General features: G+C 40.0%; 1 protein-coding gene across 1 annotated transcript; it reads right to left on the bottom strand.

Moving 5' to 3' along the window:
* Nucleotides 1–825: 825 nt before the first annotated feature.
* Nucleotides 826–20,813, bottom strand: LOC107717536 (beta-citrylglutamate synthase B-like). The gene is made up of 5 exons (XM_016524314.1): nucleotides 20,180–20,813; nucleotides 11,814–12,044; nucleotides 10,092–10,178; nucleotides 3,794–3,997; nucleotides 826–3,384 (listed from the first exon to the last, which is right to left on the bottom strand). The coding sequence occupies exons 1-5, from the start codon at nucleotides 20,340–20,342 to the stop codon at nucleotides 2,852–2,854; spliced, it is 1,218 nt and encodes a 405-aa protein (XP_016379800.1). The 5' UTR covers nucleotides 20,343–20,813; the 3' UTR covers nucleotides 826–2,851.
* Between the last annotated feature and the right edge of the window lie 219 nt (nucleotides 20,814–21,032).

Here is a 21,032-nt window from a genome sequence, read left to right as displayed (position 1 = left end):
GAGGCAGACTACAGCAAATATCTTGCAAAAAATCTTGCAAAAGATCAGTGAAAAAGGCCTGTCAACTGTGACGTGAGATAAATAGACAAGCTGACACAGTTTCACGTTCTGGACATTTTTAAAATGTCTTTATTGGTATTATTGGTATTATTACGTAATAACACATAACATCAATGTTAGCGTTCTATCACTAGTAATTTCTTGTTTTAAATTATACAACATTGCTTGGTTTTTTGGCATTTAGATTCCCACTAAAAAAAGAAAAAGAGGCAATGAAATGAACACATGGAGTCTCAAAACATTTCCCTTTTCCATACCAGAGAGTGTTCATTAGCAGCAACTGTTGTTTTTCAGTTTTAGTTAGGTGACGCTAGTTAATTGCCAACTCGACAAGTCGAGGGGTATAGGGGTACCTTAACAATCAGATTGAGCATTACTTCATATTGACAAGTGGCAGATCTGATGATGCTATTGTAGCTCTCAGTTCAGATGCGAGTTTTTGAACTACTGTCATGGGAGTTTGACCTCTCCATTCTGAATTTGCATTTTATGAAGCGTTACGATTTGGAGTCACACAGGTTTGATACGTAACATAAAGGGAGAAAAGACTTCCTGTTTTGTCCTAGGAAGTGGAGGCAGAGCTTGTAAGAGTTTGACAACCATATGGTGCGTTATCGCGAACACCGAAAAGTGTCAAGAGTTTACAGGGACACTTGTTCTTGTGTGGGAAGAGGTGGAGGTGCAAGTCTCTGGTTGCATGGAATGATGGAACACCTCACACACAAGACAGCAAATCACAACGCTTGAGAGGGGGCGGTGAGAAGAGTGTGTGTGTGCGTCTCAGGTGGTCAACGGCTGTTTAGTTAAACTCACACCAAAACCCTTCATCACGCTTCAGTCTTTCCCAAGCAAGATTATCGCATATAAACCAGTTTTTCCTTTTTCTCAAAAAAAAAAAAAAAGAAATGATAAATTACGAAAAGACAACAGAACACTAAATATTATAAAACAAACAAGAAAAGAGTGCATGTAACAATCAGGTCTCACAGCATCTGTTTCTTAATATTTTATAACGCTTTGTCCTTTTGTTTATTGATACACATAGGCAGGACTGTCTAGCATGAATGTGTCACATGTTTCCAAGGAGAGGAATTTGATCAAGGCTGCTTCCCTGAGTTGACTCTAAATTTCAAATCTATATTGCATCTTAATGTAAACAAATTTTCATCTAAAGTCCGGACTCACATTTAATTGATCTAAACTCTATGACGTCTAACATTGTAAACCATTCTGAGCTGGCTTGGATTGTGAGCTTGGTCCACTTTAGGTTTGCTGTATGGAATCTTTAAGACTCAATGTGAATTGCTGAAATGAAGAATTAGTGGATTTTGAGACACATCCAGATAGAAAAAGGGACGTGAATAGAGTTGCTTAAGTTTAAATAGAAGAATTAGACTTATGAGAAATGTGTGGTGTCCAGATATAACTCCGAGTACATGTTAATTTAGCGCAAATCAATACAATTCCTGGTTTTCTTTCAGGTTATCATTGGCTTTTAGACCACTGGGCTGAATTAAGAGCAGTTGTAGCACCCGTTTGAGTTGACACTTCAGTTTTATTGTTGCAGTACAAACAAATCGTTGAAGACAAATAGCTTATTCATCATCAGCGCTTAGTGTTGGCAAATTGTTCAGCCCTTGTGGTAAAAACATTAGTATTTAAAAGTCTACTTGCTCTATTTCTATGCAACTCACTGTTCAGACTCTAATATGTGGGAAATTGCTTTTGGGGTGGCAGACATGCAGATCGGCATGTGGTCATTAGCAGATTTGCATAGTAGACATTGGAAAAAGAAGCTCAGCAAGTTCACAATATCTTCCATACTATTGATCCGTAAACAGAGTGCTTTAACCAGTTTGAGATGGTGGACCTCTAAAATGACCGCCTCGTTCACAGAATTACCAGACAGAAGATGCCTGTGAGAATTAAGTTCCTATGGGCCAAATCCTCACTTACACATTAAAGAAGGTAATTCAAAACGGGTCCCACATCAGTCATTCAATTTTACAGACACCGGCAAAGCAAATGAAACCTTTACGCTTGTCTGATCAGCAGTAATTCATTTACTACAGGCAGCCACTGCAACAGACTAAAATAACTCATACTCATTCATGCTTTTTAAAAGAGTTGGGATGGATGAGAATATTCACAGCTTTCCAGTTTTTGTTCTTGCGGTCCCTCTATGTGTCTGTCTGTGTGGGCTTTTTGAGGGCTGGGAGGTATGTGCCTTTGTATCCTGGTGGGCAGTTGAAATTTGGGTCCATTCGGTTTCCTCTTTCTCGCCCCACACATGCAATGCATTATACCTTCAGCCAGGCTTTACCACAAGGTTTGTAACAGACAAAATTCATTCATTCTCTCTCTATAATACAGACTTTAGTATGTCCTTAAGTGTATGTCAGTATGTGTGTACCCTAACCCACAGTATGTACATAAGAATCCAGTTGATGGTAGTTGAAAGGTTACATTTGGGAATCACGTCCCGGTAAAACCACTCTACAGAGCATGCACCCTCAAATTACAGTGGCAAACGCATATTCAGCTGGTGCACTACAGCCAGGCTGGAGCGTACACTATCTAGTGCACTTCCGACTGCACTGTACGCTTGTATAATTCTATAGTCTGTCAATGGAGACGAAAACATCAGGGGAGCAGCCTCAGATGGGGGTTTACAGGGAGGGTTAGTATGATTACACATGTGCATCTGAATGTATAATGTCCACTTCAGTATGTGTCGCTCTTTGATGATTGTGTATATCTGTGTGTGTGTGTTTGTGGCTGTAATTCCAGCTCACTCAGTCAACAGTTTTATCTCACTCGCGAGAAGGGAGTTGATATTGTAGGTGGGATCTGCTGTGACGGGAGCGGGGCCTGTTTCGGTTAGATCCGCCTCACTCTCGCTGGAGGTGGAGCTTGTACTCATGGCGGAGACGCCGTCAGGGATGGCACAGGAAGCGCCGGGCGGGCAGATCTCATTGGGAATACACACCTCTGTGGGGATTATCACCTCAGTCGGGATACAGACCTCAGGCTCGCTGCTGGTTTCGCTGGTGCTGGAGACCACGGAGAGCAGCGACATCTTCCTGCTGAGGCGGCTTGGCAGGAGGGAGAGGGCGTAGTCGGCCACGATGCCCGCCACGTCCATCCCGCAAGCCTGGTCGAATGCGATGAAGCCCACGTTGGCATTGGCCTCGCACACCACGAAGGAACCATCATTTAGCTGCAGCAGGTCGATTCCGCAGACGTCCATCCCCAAAATATTGCACACCTGCACTGCCAGCTGCTTCCCCTGCTCACTGAGGGGGCACATCATTCCCACCCCACCTAGAAAAGAGAGTGAAATCATGAGCAGGGAGGCTAATGGGAAATTATGGGCAGTGTTGTTGTCAGATAAAACTAGAGAAATTAAAATTGGTAACTAAATTGAAGCTGAAACATTTGATGAAAAAAAACTTCAATTACTGAAACTGTAATAGGAAACAAATTGAAGTCACATATAAAAAAAAAAATAAAAAAAAAAACTTAAACCTGTACTAAAACTAAAAAACTAAAATCATATAAAAAAAGCTATTTTCAAAAAAAAAAAAAAAACACTATTACAGTATATAAATAGTACTAAAATAACTATTGAGACACTTAAAAAACAGGCCACAAAAATTCTACATATTATACATAATGAAATTTTACATCACAAGTCAAATATTTTAGGCGAGGTAAGTGTGCGATTGCGTACCAAGTGAGCAGTTGCTCTGCATGCGTCCGTCGGTAGAGCAGCGCAGCATAGATCCGATCACTCTCCCTCCAACTAGAACCACTCGCACATCCCGTCCATGGCTCTCCTTCACATACTCCTGAAACAGGTACGGGGCGTCATGGCGAATCAGATGACACAGGTCTGAGAGGTGGTGCTTATCCCGAGCCAGGAAGACAGCTTTACCTGTACAGATAAAAAATGTGACACCATTAAATACACCAATTCTGACTAAGTGCAAATTTATCAGTAGTGAGGTTTCCACCTTGCTCTTCTGATTCTGATTCTAATATAACTAGCATACATGTTTCACTTTTTGTGAGAAGAAAGCACCCCTACAACAACTTCTGAAAGTGAAGGGTAGTGTTTTACTCTAATATTACATAAAAATGTCATTTTAACATTAGTGTAATCATTTTAATACGAGTTTAGGAACTGAATAATAAAAAGGAAAAATAAAAAACTGCTTAGAATTTACTCCTTGAATTCAATATGCACTGATTCTTATTTAAGCTACAAAAGTTATTTAGGTAAGAGCAGTGAGTGATTTTCTCTTTGTCTTTTGTTCATGGCCCCAAATATTGCAAGCTGTAGCGATATGCATATTGCGAGATGTACATCTGCGATATTTCGATATATTGCACAGCCCTACTGCCCACTGCTCCGGGTGTGTGTGCACGGTGTGTGTGTGCACTTAGGATGGGTTAAACGCAGAGCACTAATTCCTAGTATGGGTAACCATACTTGGCCACATGTCACGTCACTTTGTTTTAACAGGGGGAAAAAAGTGCCTTGACTTGCTCTACAATTCTCAGAATTAATTGTAGGAACTGCCTAAACAAAATGTGTCTTCTGCTACTTCAGGAAGTTATGCAATATGTAAGTTTCAAAGTGTCATTGCCAAAGGCTCGATTGATGATTGATTTCTCTGCATAGCAACCAAATAGAAGAGGAGCAACCTTTAACAGTCCAGGGTTAAATGCATGAAGCTTCAGGTGATGACAATCATGTGAATTCATGTCAAATTCATCCCCATTCACATAATAAGAAATACACAGCCAAGTGTAGCAGCATGTATTTGGACATGCAGAATGTCCAACTTGTTTTCAATGAACAAAAGGAGAAAGAGAAGGTGGGGAGGAGAAGAGAATTATATAATTGCCATCTAACAGATCCAACGAGATGCGCAAGACACTAATTGCAGGGAGAGGCCCCCTAGAGCAACCAGGGGTTAAGTGTCTCGCTCAAGGCTACAAAGGTGATAGAGCAGGGCTGTGAACTCTCCTGCTGGCTGCCGCCACCCCACCCAATTCCCCATGGGTCAGAGGAAACCTTTTAAAACATGTCACAGCCTGACAAAGGTCAACATTGTGTGCAATGTTTTATTTTCATCTGTAGTTCATCGACCCGATACCCTTTATAACAAAGGTTTGACTGAAATGTGAGCGCACAAGTCCTGCTTTACATAACCAGTGTTCCCATACCTTTAACCAATAATTTCCATGACTTTCCCAGTTTATGGTCACTACTAGATACTGATTAAAAACGAGAGAGAGACAGAAGAAAAAAGAAAAAAAAAAGAGATTTCTCTTTAATAATTGAGTATAACTAGAAAAAAACAACAACAACCAAAAACATTCACTAGGTGAAAATGTTCATTACTATTAATAGAATTGAATGTGAATGGTGAATATCCCATTGTAAATGAACAAAAATACCATTTTAATTTTCTATTAATAGATTTGTATCAATAAAATGGCAAATGAATATTCTATTGTAAATTAACAGAACAATAAATATCATTGTAATTGTATTATTTAACAACAATTTTCAAGTTTCACACGTTTTCAATTTCTGACAAAACCTGCAGACATGAAGTGCAGCATTCTGAACCTACATGCACAAGTTGGTTGGGCTGATCTGGGAGAATTTTTCAGCACAAAAATAAAATATAAATACAGTATATTACATCATAAGGTCTGACCGTGAGAGTTCATTCAGAGCCGCACACACACTTCAAATGTGCTTGAAAAAAACTGTGCAGGACAAAGACGCCTTATGTGCACTGCGAGAGAGAAAGAAAGACTACCTTTGTTGTTAAGGTAAAAGAGATGTTTCTAAGTAGGGGTTGAATGACTTCGGATTTTTTTTAAAGTAGATTTTTATGTGATGAAAGTCGAATCGACATCGACTAGTCGCTGATGACGTCATTGATGAACAAATAAGCCTGAACCTGTAGCTGAGAATCAAACACCTTGTGTACAGCTATGGCATATGACACAGCGCTGCCCACATGGCTATTGCTCGTATAACAGCTCATTTTTATCAGTTCTTTTGTCTTTGGGTCGTTATATTTCTCACAGATTTCTGCTCGTTCTAAATCAGATGCAGATAAAGTAGCACAGTAAAGATTACATTCATATGAATGCATTAGTGAGAGCGATTGCGTGTGTGAATTAATTCTACCTGGCAGCGTTTCTCTACTAGTAGTGAAGCTGTGGGATTTAGTTAAGAAATATATGCTTGAACTTTTCAGTTTCTAAGCTATTTTATTGAGAAATCACAGAACAGTGTTGACAATACATTTCAGTGCTGAATGATTGTGTGCTCGCGATCTGTGCATGATGTACGAGCTACTGTCTGTAGCCTATGTGCGCTACCAGGGCCGCAGCCAGGGTTTTAAAATTACTGAGGTCCCAAATCCTACCCCCACCCCCACCACAGGAGACAAAAGCTTTTTCCCCCTAACTGAAATTATGACTTTTAAATCTGAATATAACTCGAATACTATTAATAATATTTAAGTATAAAATTCTTATTTAGTTTTTCAGCCATTTTGACAGTCATAATGTTTGCATTTTAAAAGGAAATAATTAAAGGCCAAACATTTGGATAACAATTTAAAACCATGTCAGTGGGCAGTATATTATTTGTCAATACCAGCTCTCTGCTTTGATTGATAGTATTTTCATTTTCATCTTTGTCAGTGAACAAAGTAAACAAATGGTCGACTGATATTTATGTTTTATGAATCGTTTTATTAAACAAGATACTTTACTGAAGGCTACCAGGAAAGCTACGTAATTAAGTTTAATAAATTCACAGTATAGGCCCATTCATTATTAATCATGCCTAATATGAAAACGGTTTCGTTTCTTGTCCCCTCACATTGACAATTACGAATCATATTACATGAATCACGTCAATTCAAAATGGAGATATTAGACAGGTTTATTAGTTTGCATATTTAGTTCGTTAGTTGAACTTTTATTTAGTTCGCGTTTAACATTTCTATCGTAAAACAGCTGTCAGATATTAAATGTTTGGCTACTTACATCTTATCCCGCACTTTATAGCCGCTAACTGAAGCGTCGCGTTGAAATTCGCGCTATGCAGCTGCTGTGAACAAAGCCCGCCTACTTGATTGGTCATCTCAAATATTTTTGAGATTGACAAGCGGTGGCTGTCACCGTGACAGACGGCTGAGGCAGCTCAAATGAGGAGGCTTAAGTTTGATCTTGGTGTTGTGCACTATCTTTGCAGCACGAAGGAAGAGTTAATAGTATATTAGGCAATTATTTCACAAAGTACACCTCAGAAAAATACAGAGGTCCGGACCTCGGTGACCTCATAGCTGGCTACGGGCATGTGTGCTACAACGCAGCAGCACATTAGATTAGTACGGTGGTTAACTTACATGTACAATAAGCTGTTTAAAATGTGCATTCTCCCGTTCAATTTCGAGCATCCAGTAATATAATCACACATGTCTTGTGGAGCGCTTTCAGAGTATGCATTTATTTGTCATTTTAACTGATTGAAAGCGGAGCGTAAATGTGGAAGTCCTTCAAAGATTTCTTATCCTGTTGCGCCCTCTATAGGACCAGCGACTAATCAACGTCAAGCTTCCAGGCGGATGACGTATGAGGTTAGCTCTGTGCATGCGCTGCTCAGAAGTGACGCACGCGGAAGTGCAGGGGAGAGATCAAAACAAAACAACAGTCACTAATTAGAAGCACAAAATGAGGATTTGTAAAGAAGAATGTCGGAGGATTTCGATATAAGCCAAGAGGAGACTGGTTTTCCTTTGCTAAAGGAAGGAATCTTTGCTTCCTTTGATCCTGTAAACAAACGTTGGTTTTCACGAGGCTCACCATTTTGTAAGAAAAATATCCATATTTCAAACGTAATAAACACTTTTCTCTCACTTCCGGTATCCGTCATAAGCCGTATGCGCAGCGTGATTAGTAACGAACGCAGAGAGACAACAAAACAAAACGCCGGTCATGAATTAGAGGTACAAACCGAAGATTTGCAAAGAAAAATGTCGGATGATTTTTATATAATCCAAGAGGAGACTGGTTTTCCTTTGCTAAAGGAAGGAAACTTTGCTTCCTTTGATCCTGTAAACAAACGTTGGTTTTCACGAGGCTCACCAGCGCATGCACAGCGATGAACTCACACGTCATCCGCCCGGAACTGCTTCCTTTTACAACAGTGAGCGGAAGCTAGATTAAAGTGATTATTATGTTTTGAATACGGATATTTTTCTTACAAAAACGCATCGATTCGCTATTCAAAACGCGTACAACTGAGGTGTACTTGTTCACCCCCCGGAGCCGTGTGAGACACTTTTTTTATGGATGGGCGCTTTTTATTTCACTTCTTTGGGACTGAAGCACTGCAACACCCGCTGACTGCAATGATAGAGCTTGGAATAGCCAGGACAATTTTTAATATAACTCCGACTGGATTCGTCTGAAAGAAGAAAGTCATATACACCTAGGATGCCTCTGGGGTGAGTAAAACACAGCCTAATTTTCATTTTTGGGTGAACTAACCCTTTAAAGCGTCATGGCAGAGCATTAAAGTCGACTAGTCGATGCAACCCACTGATCTATAAGAGAACTGAATTGCTCATGACGTCATGAAAGTGAAGCCGCTGCAACGCCATATTGGTATTCCCCACTATTCCAATACATTCCATTGAATTAATAGGAAATCGTACAAATATAATGAGAAAACATTACCTAACAAGTTAGCATTTTTAAATCTGAAGTATCCCTGTACATTCTTACAATGCAAACACCCTAGACGTGAACAGTTCTTTTTTTAATGTCGGGAATTTCCCCTGCTTATTAAAAAGTTAAGTTCATTACAGTAGCGAACATCAGATGAACAGGATAAACATCAGACGGACACGACCTTAACATATACAGTATATAACAAATGATAAAGTGCTCATTCTGAAATCTGAAGATTTATGCTTTTATGCTTCAGTTACACATATTCATTCGCCTTGTATTCGAAAATAACATAAATCTTTAATGGGTCTTCTACTACATATTTCAGGAAGAGACATCATTTACGTTATATTAAGCCATACAAGTCTTAATACCCAGGGATCCCTTTAACAACATTTGTTTTGAAGCAGGTAATGATTTAAATTAATGATTAATTTAGCATATACATAACGTTTTACATGGAAACGGTAATGCTAGTAAACATATTTGCGCGATCTTGGAGAGTCTGAAATAGATGCTGCTCAATCAGGACATTAAAAATATACACATCATAATTTATTCAGAGAAATAACTGACTACATACAGTACGGACTTAAAGACATGAAGCTTTATTTCTAAGATGATGCATGGTAAGCTTTTCATTTCAGTACAACATACAGCAATAAAGTAACATAGGCTATTGTATTATTCATTGTATATTCAAATAAATTTCTGATACTAATACATTCATGTTTAATAATTCCTGAATAATTACATAAATAAAGAAATTGGCTATATTTTGTGTTGGATCAGTTAATGTCCCGCAGCAGACACACCCACCTAAACAATTTAAATATATCGCTTATCCTACCCAAAAAGACCATAAACATTGCCGATAACATCTGAAGTAAAAATTAATTTACATACACCTAACATAAAAACTAATCCCGTGTGACTGATTCGCTTCAAATCGGGTGATTTTAAGTCAGTGTTTTAGCTGTGACTCCATGGTGCTCAATAGTAAGATGGCGGCTCAAACACTTTCGGGTGGCTTCACCGCCTGTCGGCAGATTAGAACGCAATGAGCGATCCAGTCATTATATATAGATCAGTGGTGCAACCCCTATTTCTAAGCTGCCTGATTTCTTTATTTGGAGAGATCCTGCGTGCTGTATAACTTTGAGAAGTTCTCAGGGCTCCTGAAGTTTTGTCAGCACCCAGATTCAGTTCCCAAAGGACCCATTATACACACGGCTGTTCTAGAATCAGTGATTTACCTCGGTGTCCACGAGCGTTCTTCACCACCACAGGGTAACCCAGCGGCTCGGCTTCATCGATCATCTTGCGGAAGTTATCGTGTCCTCCTGGAGACACACACAGATGTTGGTTAGTGAATATGTAATGAATGTAATTAAAAGTGAGATTTAATTTGAGTGAGAGATTCCTGAGCAAGATGCAAACAGCTCTAATGAAACAAGCAACAATGAGACATTCAATATCCACATGAGAAGGACTGCAAGACTGACAGATTTTTTTGCCACGCACAATGTTTCCCATTTCCTGGACAGCATTCTGTCCAACTACGTGGCCAGTTTTTCGAGGTTAATGGCTTGAAGATGTTTTAGGAGAAACATGACGGCCACATGTCTGTAACATTGTAACACTTTATAAAAACTTCCCTCATTATCTAGCTTTATACTTTAAATTCATTTTAATTTCCCCTTTTAAGAATGCAGCAAATTTGATATCTCGGTACAGTAAATAGTAACATTGTCATTAATTGACAAATGACAGTTCATAGCCAGAGTTCAGTAGTTCTATTATTTATGTTTAATGCTATTTCATTTTTCAAGTCTATGACTTGACATACTTAATCTGAACAAAACAGGCTACAAGCTAAAGATGTTTAAAGGGGGAAAATATATAGGTTTAATGGTTTTCTACCTTGTATTTATATTCAAAATGCTAGACGACATATGAAATTAACCGTTAGTATGGTAAATGACAAACTATTTTCATTTAACGCAACATGTCCAAGATTAAACAAATAGAAGCGTATGGAAAGAGTATAAGGAGAAAGAGAATGTGAAGGAGTGGGTGGAAATATAATTTAAGCTCAAACGCAAACCGCAGTAAGTATAACTGCTGGATGTTTCTGTACCCTCTACATGCTGAAGTCTAAATATTCTTCATGCTTTTGAAGAGAAGATTCTTTAGGATGCAGAATGTGTTTGGCTGGTTTGAGCTGAGCAGATGAACTAGCGTTCAAAGGGAGGGGGCGAAAGAGAGAAAATGCAGGGTATGTCAGACCGGCTCTGCCAGGAACACGTCACTACAGCAGCTGTAACTGCTGTTATACACCCCCTCCCCTTTTCACTCTCTCCCTTTCTCTGGTTTTTCATTTTGGTTTTCTTTAGCTAGTCATGAGGGCTTTCCCTTTCATTCTTTAAACAGGAGACGGTCACATAAACAGCAGTTGTCTGTATGAATGAATGACAAATACAGGAGCGCGCACACATATGCTACTGTTCAAAAGCTTGGGGTTGGTATGATTTTTGAAAACATTTTGGAGAAGAAAAAAAAAATCTCATGCTCACCAAATGCTGCATTTATTTGATGAAAATACAGAAAAAAAAAAGTAATATTGTGAAATATTACTACAATTTAAAGCAACTGTTTTCCATTTTAAATAAAATAAAAATGCTATTAAAAAATAAATGCTAAATAATGCTATTTTTATGTTTTTCCTGAGACATTTAATCAATTTAATGCATCCTTGATTAATAAAAGTATTTGTTTCTTTTAAAAATAATTACTGCCCCTAACTTCTCAACAGTAGTGCATTTTAAAACAATATGTATTTTTTGTTATCCATATTGGCAAGAATTTCCATACCAGTGCATCTTTGTGTAAAACAAGAAAACCATTTCTTTATTATTATTATTTTTTAATTACAGATTGGGGATTGGCGTGTTTCAGACATAAAGATGATCTCTCACCATACGAGTACGTGTCTGGCAGAGGCACTCCATGCCCGGCGAGCTCTTGGAAGGTCCAGAACTTGTTGACACAGTTGAGGATGGCCTGAGGCCGGTTGACCAGACGACAGCCCATCTTCTCCAGGTGACGCAGAACGGTGATGTCACTGTCCGACTGGACCCATGGGGTCGGAACGCGCACCACGGCAACTTGCGGGTATGAGGTAACGGTTTCCTGCCCAACCCGCAGACCTGAAAGAGAAAGAAAGGGAAGATAAATCACAATGCTGCAGTACGGTCAGTGCAGTCAGTGTTTTGGCTGGCACAGTATTGTGTGAAGGGATTACACTCATGTATCTGGGCAACCAATGAGAGCCAGACTTTCATTTGGATGTGTTGCCCCTTTCTCTCTCTCTCACACACACACACAAGCACTCAGTATGACAGATGAGCTGGCCCTGGTTTACCAAACAACACACACGACAGCATCTCTGCAATACTAAATAGCTGATCTCCTTCTGAGAGCCCTTACACAACACTGCAGAAGGCCGCTCGCTTGCTTGCTTTGCCTTGCTACTGCGACGTTCACGCTGACCCACTAACCCAGTTTGCACTGCTTTCTGCTTTTAATTAAGATGCCAGTTAGGTTTTATGCTCACTTAACACCAGTCTTCACTTAGTAAAATCTAAAATCAGTTTTAAAATCTAAAATCTAAAACCGGCACTCATTGGATTTAACTCCACAAATCATGCGTTTCGACTCGGATTATGAATAATCAAACTTTCATAAAAATGACAAATATGTCATTTTGTTATTTGGACGGAACAGAACACACTAAACAGCAGATGACGACAAGAAAGGATTTCAGAGATTACATAAAGGCAAGCACATGTTTGAGCATTCAGGAGATAACAGGAAATGTAAAACGGAGGATATAAAAGGAGCCATGAGAGAAGAAGAGAGAGACAGAACATGAATGCGTCACAGAATTTCTAATCTCTCCAGCTTCTCCGCCATTTTAGGATGGAGCAACACACACAAACCACGACTCAGCATCTTCACAAGCAACTGCTACATCAGCACTCCCTCTTCCTCTCATGGATCAAAGCAGATGGAACATGAATGCATGTAGTTAAAGAGTAATATGGGACTATACAGTTATAAAGAGAACGATATTATTGATTACCAAGAAAAATTTAAGTATATAACATTATTTACTGTATACTGACTGAATAGACCGGCATCTGCTTAGAATTGTCTATATCTTTTAGCGCTGTTCTAAAACCTAGAGAGTTCCCTATAAAGGCAGTATCCTAGACATCATAGAACCTCATTAATTACTCTGCACACTACACAAATAGCACTCACATATTGGAAACTGCAATGCATCATGATTGATTTGAATAGAATTTGACTTTAGCATACTGCTAACCTAAAACATTAATGCTGTAAAAAGAAAACAAAGAGCACACAAATACTGGGTGCACTAATTTATTTCTAATTAAACTATGAAATACAGAAATATTTACACAATAATTGAGTGAAATGTTATACAATTTAAAATTCTTTTATTTTAATAAAATATTAATAATAATAATAATATTGTCTTATTTTAATATATTATAAAATATAAATTATTCTTGTGATGCAAAGCTGAATTTTCAGCAGGCATTACTTCAGTGTCACATGATCTATCAGAAATCATTCTAATATGCTGATTTGGTGCTCAAGAAACATTTCTTACTAATGATTAATACAGTTGTGCTGCTAAATATTTTTGTAAACCATGGTGTTTTTTCAGGATTCTTTTATGAACAAAGTTAAAAACAACAGCATATAAAAACAAAAAAAAACTTTGTAATGTCAAAGTTACTTTAGATCAACTTTGCACATCTTTAGTTAAAACTTCTGAATGGTAGCGTATAATTGACATTTCTCTTACCATGTCCACCATATTGGTGGGTGTCAGTGGCTCACTAGGTTTTGAAACAGCACAAAATTCATACTCAGTATTTCAAAACACCGATTAACATGGCAGCACAATTATTTTTTCATTGGTTTCAATCATGCTAATTTATTGACTTTCAAATTCTTTAACCTCAACCTGAAAAAAAAAACAGCTGAACATTATATATAGGACAACTGTAAGCAAAAAGGGACACAGATCAGGCGTTCATACCGGTCTGACTAATTTCCGGAGGAAATACACTCACCGCGACAACAAGAAATCAGCCCTCAAGCACTTGTAAGTGTACACATTTTTATTTGTTTATCTTACATGTATGTGTTAATACAAGACAATCAAGTTTTTTCCTGCCTGAGGCTCAATAGTTAAATGTATCCACAGACTCAGAATTCATAGCACACATGCCGGCGTCTACCTCCTTCACTTCCCCTTCTGTCAGTTCTGCAGCAGCTGTCTCATTGTGGGTTAAGAAACACAACTGACTCTCACACTCACACCAAATCCAGAGCAAGCGAGAATTTCAGGGTAACCTACTGTGTTAAGCACAGTATAGACACAGGTTTAACCTACTTCAGAGGTGTGCTTTGAGGGTGAGTTGAGCTGGTATTAGATACAGGTAGATAAACAGACAAAACAAACACAAGACAAGTAACCCCATTTAACAGACACCACAGCTAAACGAACAGGGTCTGGACAATACCACACAATTACTCAATATAAACCACTGTTCAAAAATGCGGGGTTGGTCCAATTTAATGCTTTTAAATGACACCACATACTCACCAAGACTTGCTTTTGTTTGCTAAAAAAAAAATAGAGTACATAATTTGAAATACTACAATTTTAAAGGGTTCGTTCACCCAAAAATGAAAATTAGCCCATGAATTACTCACCCTCAAGGTATCCTAGGTGTATATGACTTTCTTCTTTCAGACGAATCCAGTCAGAGTTATATTAAAAATTTTCTTTGATCTTCCAAGCTGTTTAATGGCAGTCAGCAGGTGTTGCAGTTCATCAGTCCAAAAGAAGTGAAATAAAGCGCATCCATCCATAATAAAAAGTGCCTCACATGGCTGCGGGGGGGTTAACAAAGGCCTCCTGTAGCGAATCAATGCGTTTTTGTAAGAAAAATATTTAAAATGTAACAATCAATTTAAATCAAGCTTGCGCTCACTGTTGTACACGGAAGCAGCACACGGATGACGTAGGACGTCGGCGTTGCGCATGCGCCGGTCTGCGCATGCACTGTTAAAGTAAGGAAACTTTTTTCACTTCTTTTGGACTGATGAACTGCATCACCCACTGACTGCCATTAAACAGCTTGGAAGATCAAAGACAATTTTTAATACAACTCCGATTGGATTCATCTGAAAGAAGGAAGTCATATATGCCTAGGATGGCTTGAGGGTGAGTAAATAATTGGCTAATTTTCATTTTTGGGTGAACTATCCCTTTAAGGAACTGTTTGCTATTTGAATCTATTTTAAAATTCAATTTATTTCTGTGATGGCAAAGCTGAATTACTTGTGTTTTACTTACCCTCGAAGCATCCTAGGTGTTTATGACTTTCTTCTTTCAGACAAATCCAGTCGGAGTTATATTAAAATTTGTCTTTGAACTTTCAAGCTGTTTAATGGCACTCAGCGGGTGTTGCAGTTGAATAGTCCACAAATCGGTCACGAATTAGAAGTACAAACCGAAGATTTGCAAAGAAAAATGTCGGAGGATTTTGATGTAAACCAAGAGGAGACTGGTTTTCCTTTGCTAAAGTAAGGAAACTTTGCTTCTTGCTCCTATTAAACAAACTCTCGCGAGACTAGCATATCTCAGAGGTGCGCGCTGCGCATACGTCATACGCCTTCCGCCGGAATGGATCCGCGTATGATAGATAACAGAAGTGAGAGAAAAGTGTTTACTACGTTTGAAATATGGAAAAACTCATGGATTCGCTACAGGGGGCCTTTATTCATCCCCCGGAGCCATCTGCGGCACGTTTTATTATGAATGTGCAAGCTTTATTTGACGACTTGTGGACTGTTCAACTGAAACACCCACTGAGTGCCATTAAACAGCTTGAAAGATCAAAGACAATTTTTAATATAACTCTGACTGGATTCGTCTGAAAGAAGAAAGTCATATACACCTAGGATGCTTCGAGGGTAAGTAAAACACATTTTTTATATAACTCCGACTGGATTTGTCTGAAAGAAGAAAGTCATATACACCTAGGATGCTTCGAGGGTAAAACACAAGCTAATTTTCATTTTTGGGTGAACTAACCCTTTATGTCTTCAGTGTCACATGATCCTTCAGAAATCATTCTAATATGCTGATTTGGTGCTAAAAATAGTGTTAAAAATAGTTGTGCTGCTTAATATTTTATGGAAACAGTGATACTTTTAAGATTCTAATGAACAGAAAAATTCTGTCATTAATTACTCACCCTCATGTCGTTTCAAACCCGTAAGACATTCGTTATACAAGGAATTTGTTATAGTGTCACAAGCTTCCAGTACACGGAGACAACAACAACACACAGATAATAAAAATGAGATGTGAATAAAATACACATGCATAAATATAAACCACAAAAACAAGAATAAATTGTATGTACAGGTGTGCTATAGTTAGAATAGGAATAGAATAAAATAAAGTTGTAGGGATGTACTAGGATTTAGGGTGATAAATAAGTATAAGGTTATTGCACATATTTTAATTGCACAATGGGAGAACATTAACTGTTCATGAGGTAGATTGCCTGGGGAAAGAAACTGTTCTTGTGCCTGGCTGTCCTGGTATTCGGTGCTCTGTAACGCCGACCAGATGGCAAAAGTTCAAAAAGGAGATGGCTTGGATGTGATGGATCCAGAGTGATTTTCTGAGCCCTTTTCCTCACTCTGGATGTATACAGTTCTTGGAGGGTAGGCAGGGGGGCACCAATAATCCTTTCAGCAGTCCGAACCGTTCTCTGTAGTCTTCTGATGTCTGATTTTGTAGCTGAACCAAACCAGACAGTTATTGAAGTGCACAGAACAGACTCGATGACGGCTGAGTAGAACTGTTTCAGCAGCTCCTGTGGCAGGTTGAATTTCCTCAGTTGGCGAAGGAAGTACAACCTTTGTTGGGCCTTTTTAACAATGGAGTCGATGTAAGTGTCCCACTTCAGGTCCTGAGAGATGGTGGTTCCCAGGAATCTGAATGACTCCTCTCCGTCCTGGATGAGATCGATGACTGTAGTATCATCTGCAAACTTCAGGAGCTTGACAGAGGGGTCTTTAGAGGTGCAGTCGTTGGTGTACAGGGAGAAGAGCAGTGGGGAGAGGACGCAACTCTGAGGGGTGCCAGTGCTGGTGGTGCGGCTGTTGGATGTGAATTTACCAATTCTCACTAGCTGTTGCCTATCTGTCAGAAAGCTGGTGATCCATTGATAGATAGAGCTAGGGACAGAGAGCTGGGTTAGTTTGGTCTGGAGGAGTGTTGGGATGATGGTGTTGAAAGCGGAGCTAAAGTCCACAAACAGGATCCTCACACAAGTCCCCGTTTTGTCCAGATGTTGCAGAATGAAGTGCAGTCCCATGTTGACTGCATTATCCACGGACCTGTTTGCTCGGTAAGCAAACTGCAGGGGGTCCAGTGATGTCCTTCACATAAGCCAGAACCAGTTTTTCAAATGACTTCATGGCCACAGATGTTAGAGCTACAAGTCTGTAGTCATTAAGTCCAGTAATTTTGGGTGTCTTTGGGATGGTGATGATGCTGGAGCGTTTGAAGCAGCATTAAAGGCTAGAACTGGCATTCATTCCTGTATGATTACACTAGTATACAATACAACACAGAAACCCTATATTCAGTCCTGAAAGCCAGTGAATTCACAGTATTGTCATCCAACACTGAGGACCCTAACTCAAGTAAACTGCCTTCCGCATTTGTTTATGAACCTGCATTTTGCTTTTTCCTAGTTGAGATAATCAAGAGGAACTACCTCAATCTTAATGCACAACAACACATGCCAATGACATTTAAGCACCTCTTCATCCTCCTCTATATCTATAAAATCTTCCTCAGGATTTTATTTATATAATGAAATGTCTTGGGAAGTGGTTGATTAAATCGTTACGGTCTGAAGTTTCACTTACTGCCAACTACAGTCCAATACAGTCACATGTGTGCATTATCTGCATGTTTTTGTGTTTTTCAGCATGCTTGCAGTTTGTGCATGTGCGAGACTTTAAATTGGTGTTACTTTTCGCATCTCTTAGAGGAATGGACACTTGACATCAAAAAGTAACAAGCACGCACTTCGCTCACACCATCAATCAAGTGAAAAAAAAAAAATCACAGTCACAAGTCTTGATCCTCAATTACCCATTGATTGTTTGATTGCCGCATGTGGCGCAACACACACAGCAGGTGATAAGATAACTATACACACTCTTGCAGCACCTGTCAACAGGTTCACTAATAGATTTGCACCATCTCTCAATTAAATGAGACATGTTCAGGAATTTTGATTTAAGACGCTGGTCTTTAACTGCAGTGTTTTTACTGACACAAGAGATCATGATCAAGTGTTGACCTACTCCGTTCCATGTGTCTCACATTGATGTAACTCAGCAGAATGTCAGGATCTCTGGGGGTTCAAATCCCAAAGCTGACCTACTGACAACCACCTCTTAATCGGACCAAGACAGGATCCAGGCCAGCAGATTAAACAAACACACAGACTAATATGACATGCCAACAACCTGCACCAGTTGTTCTGCTGTCATGCTCTCCAGACAGCCGTCTACCTTTGCATTAAAGTAGGTCAATATGGTCTCAGTTCCTCTCTCCTTCAATTACCTTGTCTGTTCGGGTCTTCCTGTTAGACTGGCTGTCCTTCATGTTGCAAGACACACCACTAAACTTAAAGTAGCTGATTCAAAGCATAACTGCATTGGTGCATAGCCACTCCCTTTACCTCAGGTCCATGCAAAATGCACTATGTCCCAGTCCCCATCTGCTGCCCCTAAAATAAATGCTGTCACCTCAAAGAAAAACAGCCCCACCCACCCACAATGGCAACACTGGTGTCAATGACTCAGATCATTCACTTTGCAACTCGCTGTTAGCTGGTTATTAAAGGGACAGTTGAGATGAAAATGAAAACATCACTGTCGTTTACTCACCCTCATGTTGTTCCAAACCCATCTTGCTTCCAAGAAGACGTTAAGCAGAATGGCCGACTCGGTCACCATTCACTTGCTTTGCATGGAAAGAAAGATGCAATTAAAGTGAATGGTGACTCAGGCTGCCAGCCTCTAACATTCTGCCTAACATCTCCTTTGGTAGGCCATTGAGGAAAATCAGCTTGGAACAACATATGGGTGACTAAATGAAAGTTGTTTTTGTGAACTGTCCATTTAATTTAAACAGCATGACCACCACAGATGTTTTATTCATATTCTAGTGGATTCTGCATGCTCCAAATTCACACACTTGGTGTTAAAGTGACCTGAAATCATCTTTGGTATAGAAACCATTGTTGTCTCAGATGTTCAAGTGGTTAAGTATGTAAGTGGCTATAAAGCTAAACTGGTAAAACAATATAGATTAATCCATGACTAACAGGATTCGATATAGGTGTGCGTGTGTGTATATCTTTAAGCATCCCGGATACATCAAGTTCATTAGACAATATCTGTATCTTCAGTATGGCTACCAAACCGTGATGCTATTACATCAATAACCGTCTAAACGACGGTACAAACATCCTCCGATTGATTAAACGTTTTTAAAATTATTTCAACCGAGGTTTGCACGTGACGAATCGATTATTTCTATTCAAGCCCTTTGTATGTGGAACCTCGCGCGAATGCGTCATAACATCTCAGTTCATTTATTGGACCAAACCTTGCGCATTAAATATAAACACCCAAAAAAAGATAAAAGAAAAAAATATTAAATTATCAAGAGTGTAGCACCTTAATATAACGGGTCTTTGTGAACGTCGCGCCATCTGCGCTCGAGGCTTTATGTGTTGATAATGAACGCGCTCGCGCCGCACACTCGTGACTGTCCGCTCATTCGCGCGCACATGGTGCAACAATAAACGCTGATATGAACACATTCACGTCAGTATTTAAATACCAAATATTCCATATAAGATTACAACAATTTCTCAACGATTTTAAACGGCCTCCTATCCATCGGCTAGGTTGTGGTGGCTGACTGGTTGAAAGTGGGTTAGGCGGGGTCACCCACATGCACATCTACATAAAACACACTCACACGGTGATGTACATCCGCTCAATGCGAGCGCGCTAACCATCCACACTGACCAGTTATTTAGCCAACTCAACAGTTTAAACACAAAAACAATTTCCGTGCTCGTACAGAAGGAATGTGTATGTACGTTACGTGTGTGTGTGCGGTTTTTACCGAGCTGTCCATCCGTGATGGTCAGGACGATCTCATCCATTAGAAGATAGCGGAATTCAACATCGTCCTCGGCGCAGCGCTCCTTAAGAGCTCGCAGGATCTGGACCTGCGGGTACTCCTGGCTGATCCGCCGGTCTGTGATAAACCACACCCGGGAGCACATGTTGTGGAGCTCGGAGTGCGGAACTTCGGGTAGCTTGCAACAGGGACACAAAGCTGAAACCACACAAAGAGCCGCGGCACTGCTTTTTTTAAAATCCCAGGTAATCCGGTCTAAGCAGATCTGAAATCACGCAGCAACACACCTAAAATCGATTTTTTTACGAACACGCGGTGAGAGGCTGCGGTTTTGCCTCCCAAATAACCGAAATATGATAACGCACTCCCCCCACTGAGGGGCAACCGAAACTGCCCCCAACACGGGCTAACAAACGCCTCGCTGCGGAACTCGGGTCCTATCACTCCCTACGATTTAGACTTCAATGATAAAAACGAAAAAATTGCGACAAAATGGAGAGAGGGCGAATGAGAGGCTGGATGTTGTGACGAGTGATGCCCTGCTGATCTCCGACGCTCGCGCTGCTCTCAGCCCTACGCCTCGGCTTTTTCCAGCACGCGCTTTGCGTTTACAACTCTTTCCCTCGCGCTCATGCACGGCCCGCACCAGCCAATGAGCGAGAAGGGCTCGCACTCACATCGACCAATCGCAGGACAGAGTCCTCACCGCCAACCAATAAGAAGCGATTACAAGAGGAGGCTCGAGACGGCCGCAGGAGCCAATGGGAGATGTTAGGGGAGCTAGGCAGAGAGGAGGGGTGACGTGTGCGCGCGCGCGCGCTCTCTGCTAAGGTTT

This window comes from Sinocyclocheilus rhinocerous, unplaced genomic scaffold (assembly GCF_001515625.1).
Source record: "Sinocyclocheilus rhinocerous isolate Xijiao unplaced genomic scaffold, SAMN03320098_v1.1 scaffold2645, whole genome shotgun sequence".
Lineage (NCBI taxonomy): Eukaryota > Metazoa > Chordata > Actinopteri > Cypriniformes > Cyprinidae > Sinocyclocheilus > Sinocyclocheilus rhinocerous.
The sequence above is the reverse complement of the archived record's forward strand: the minus strand, read 5'-3'. Positions and strand labels throughout refer to the sequence as shown.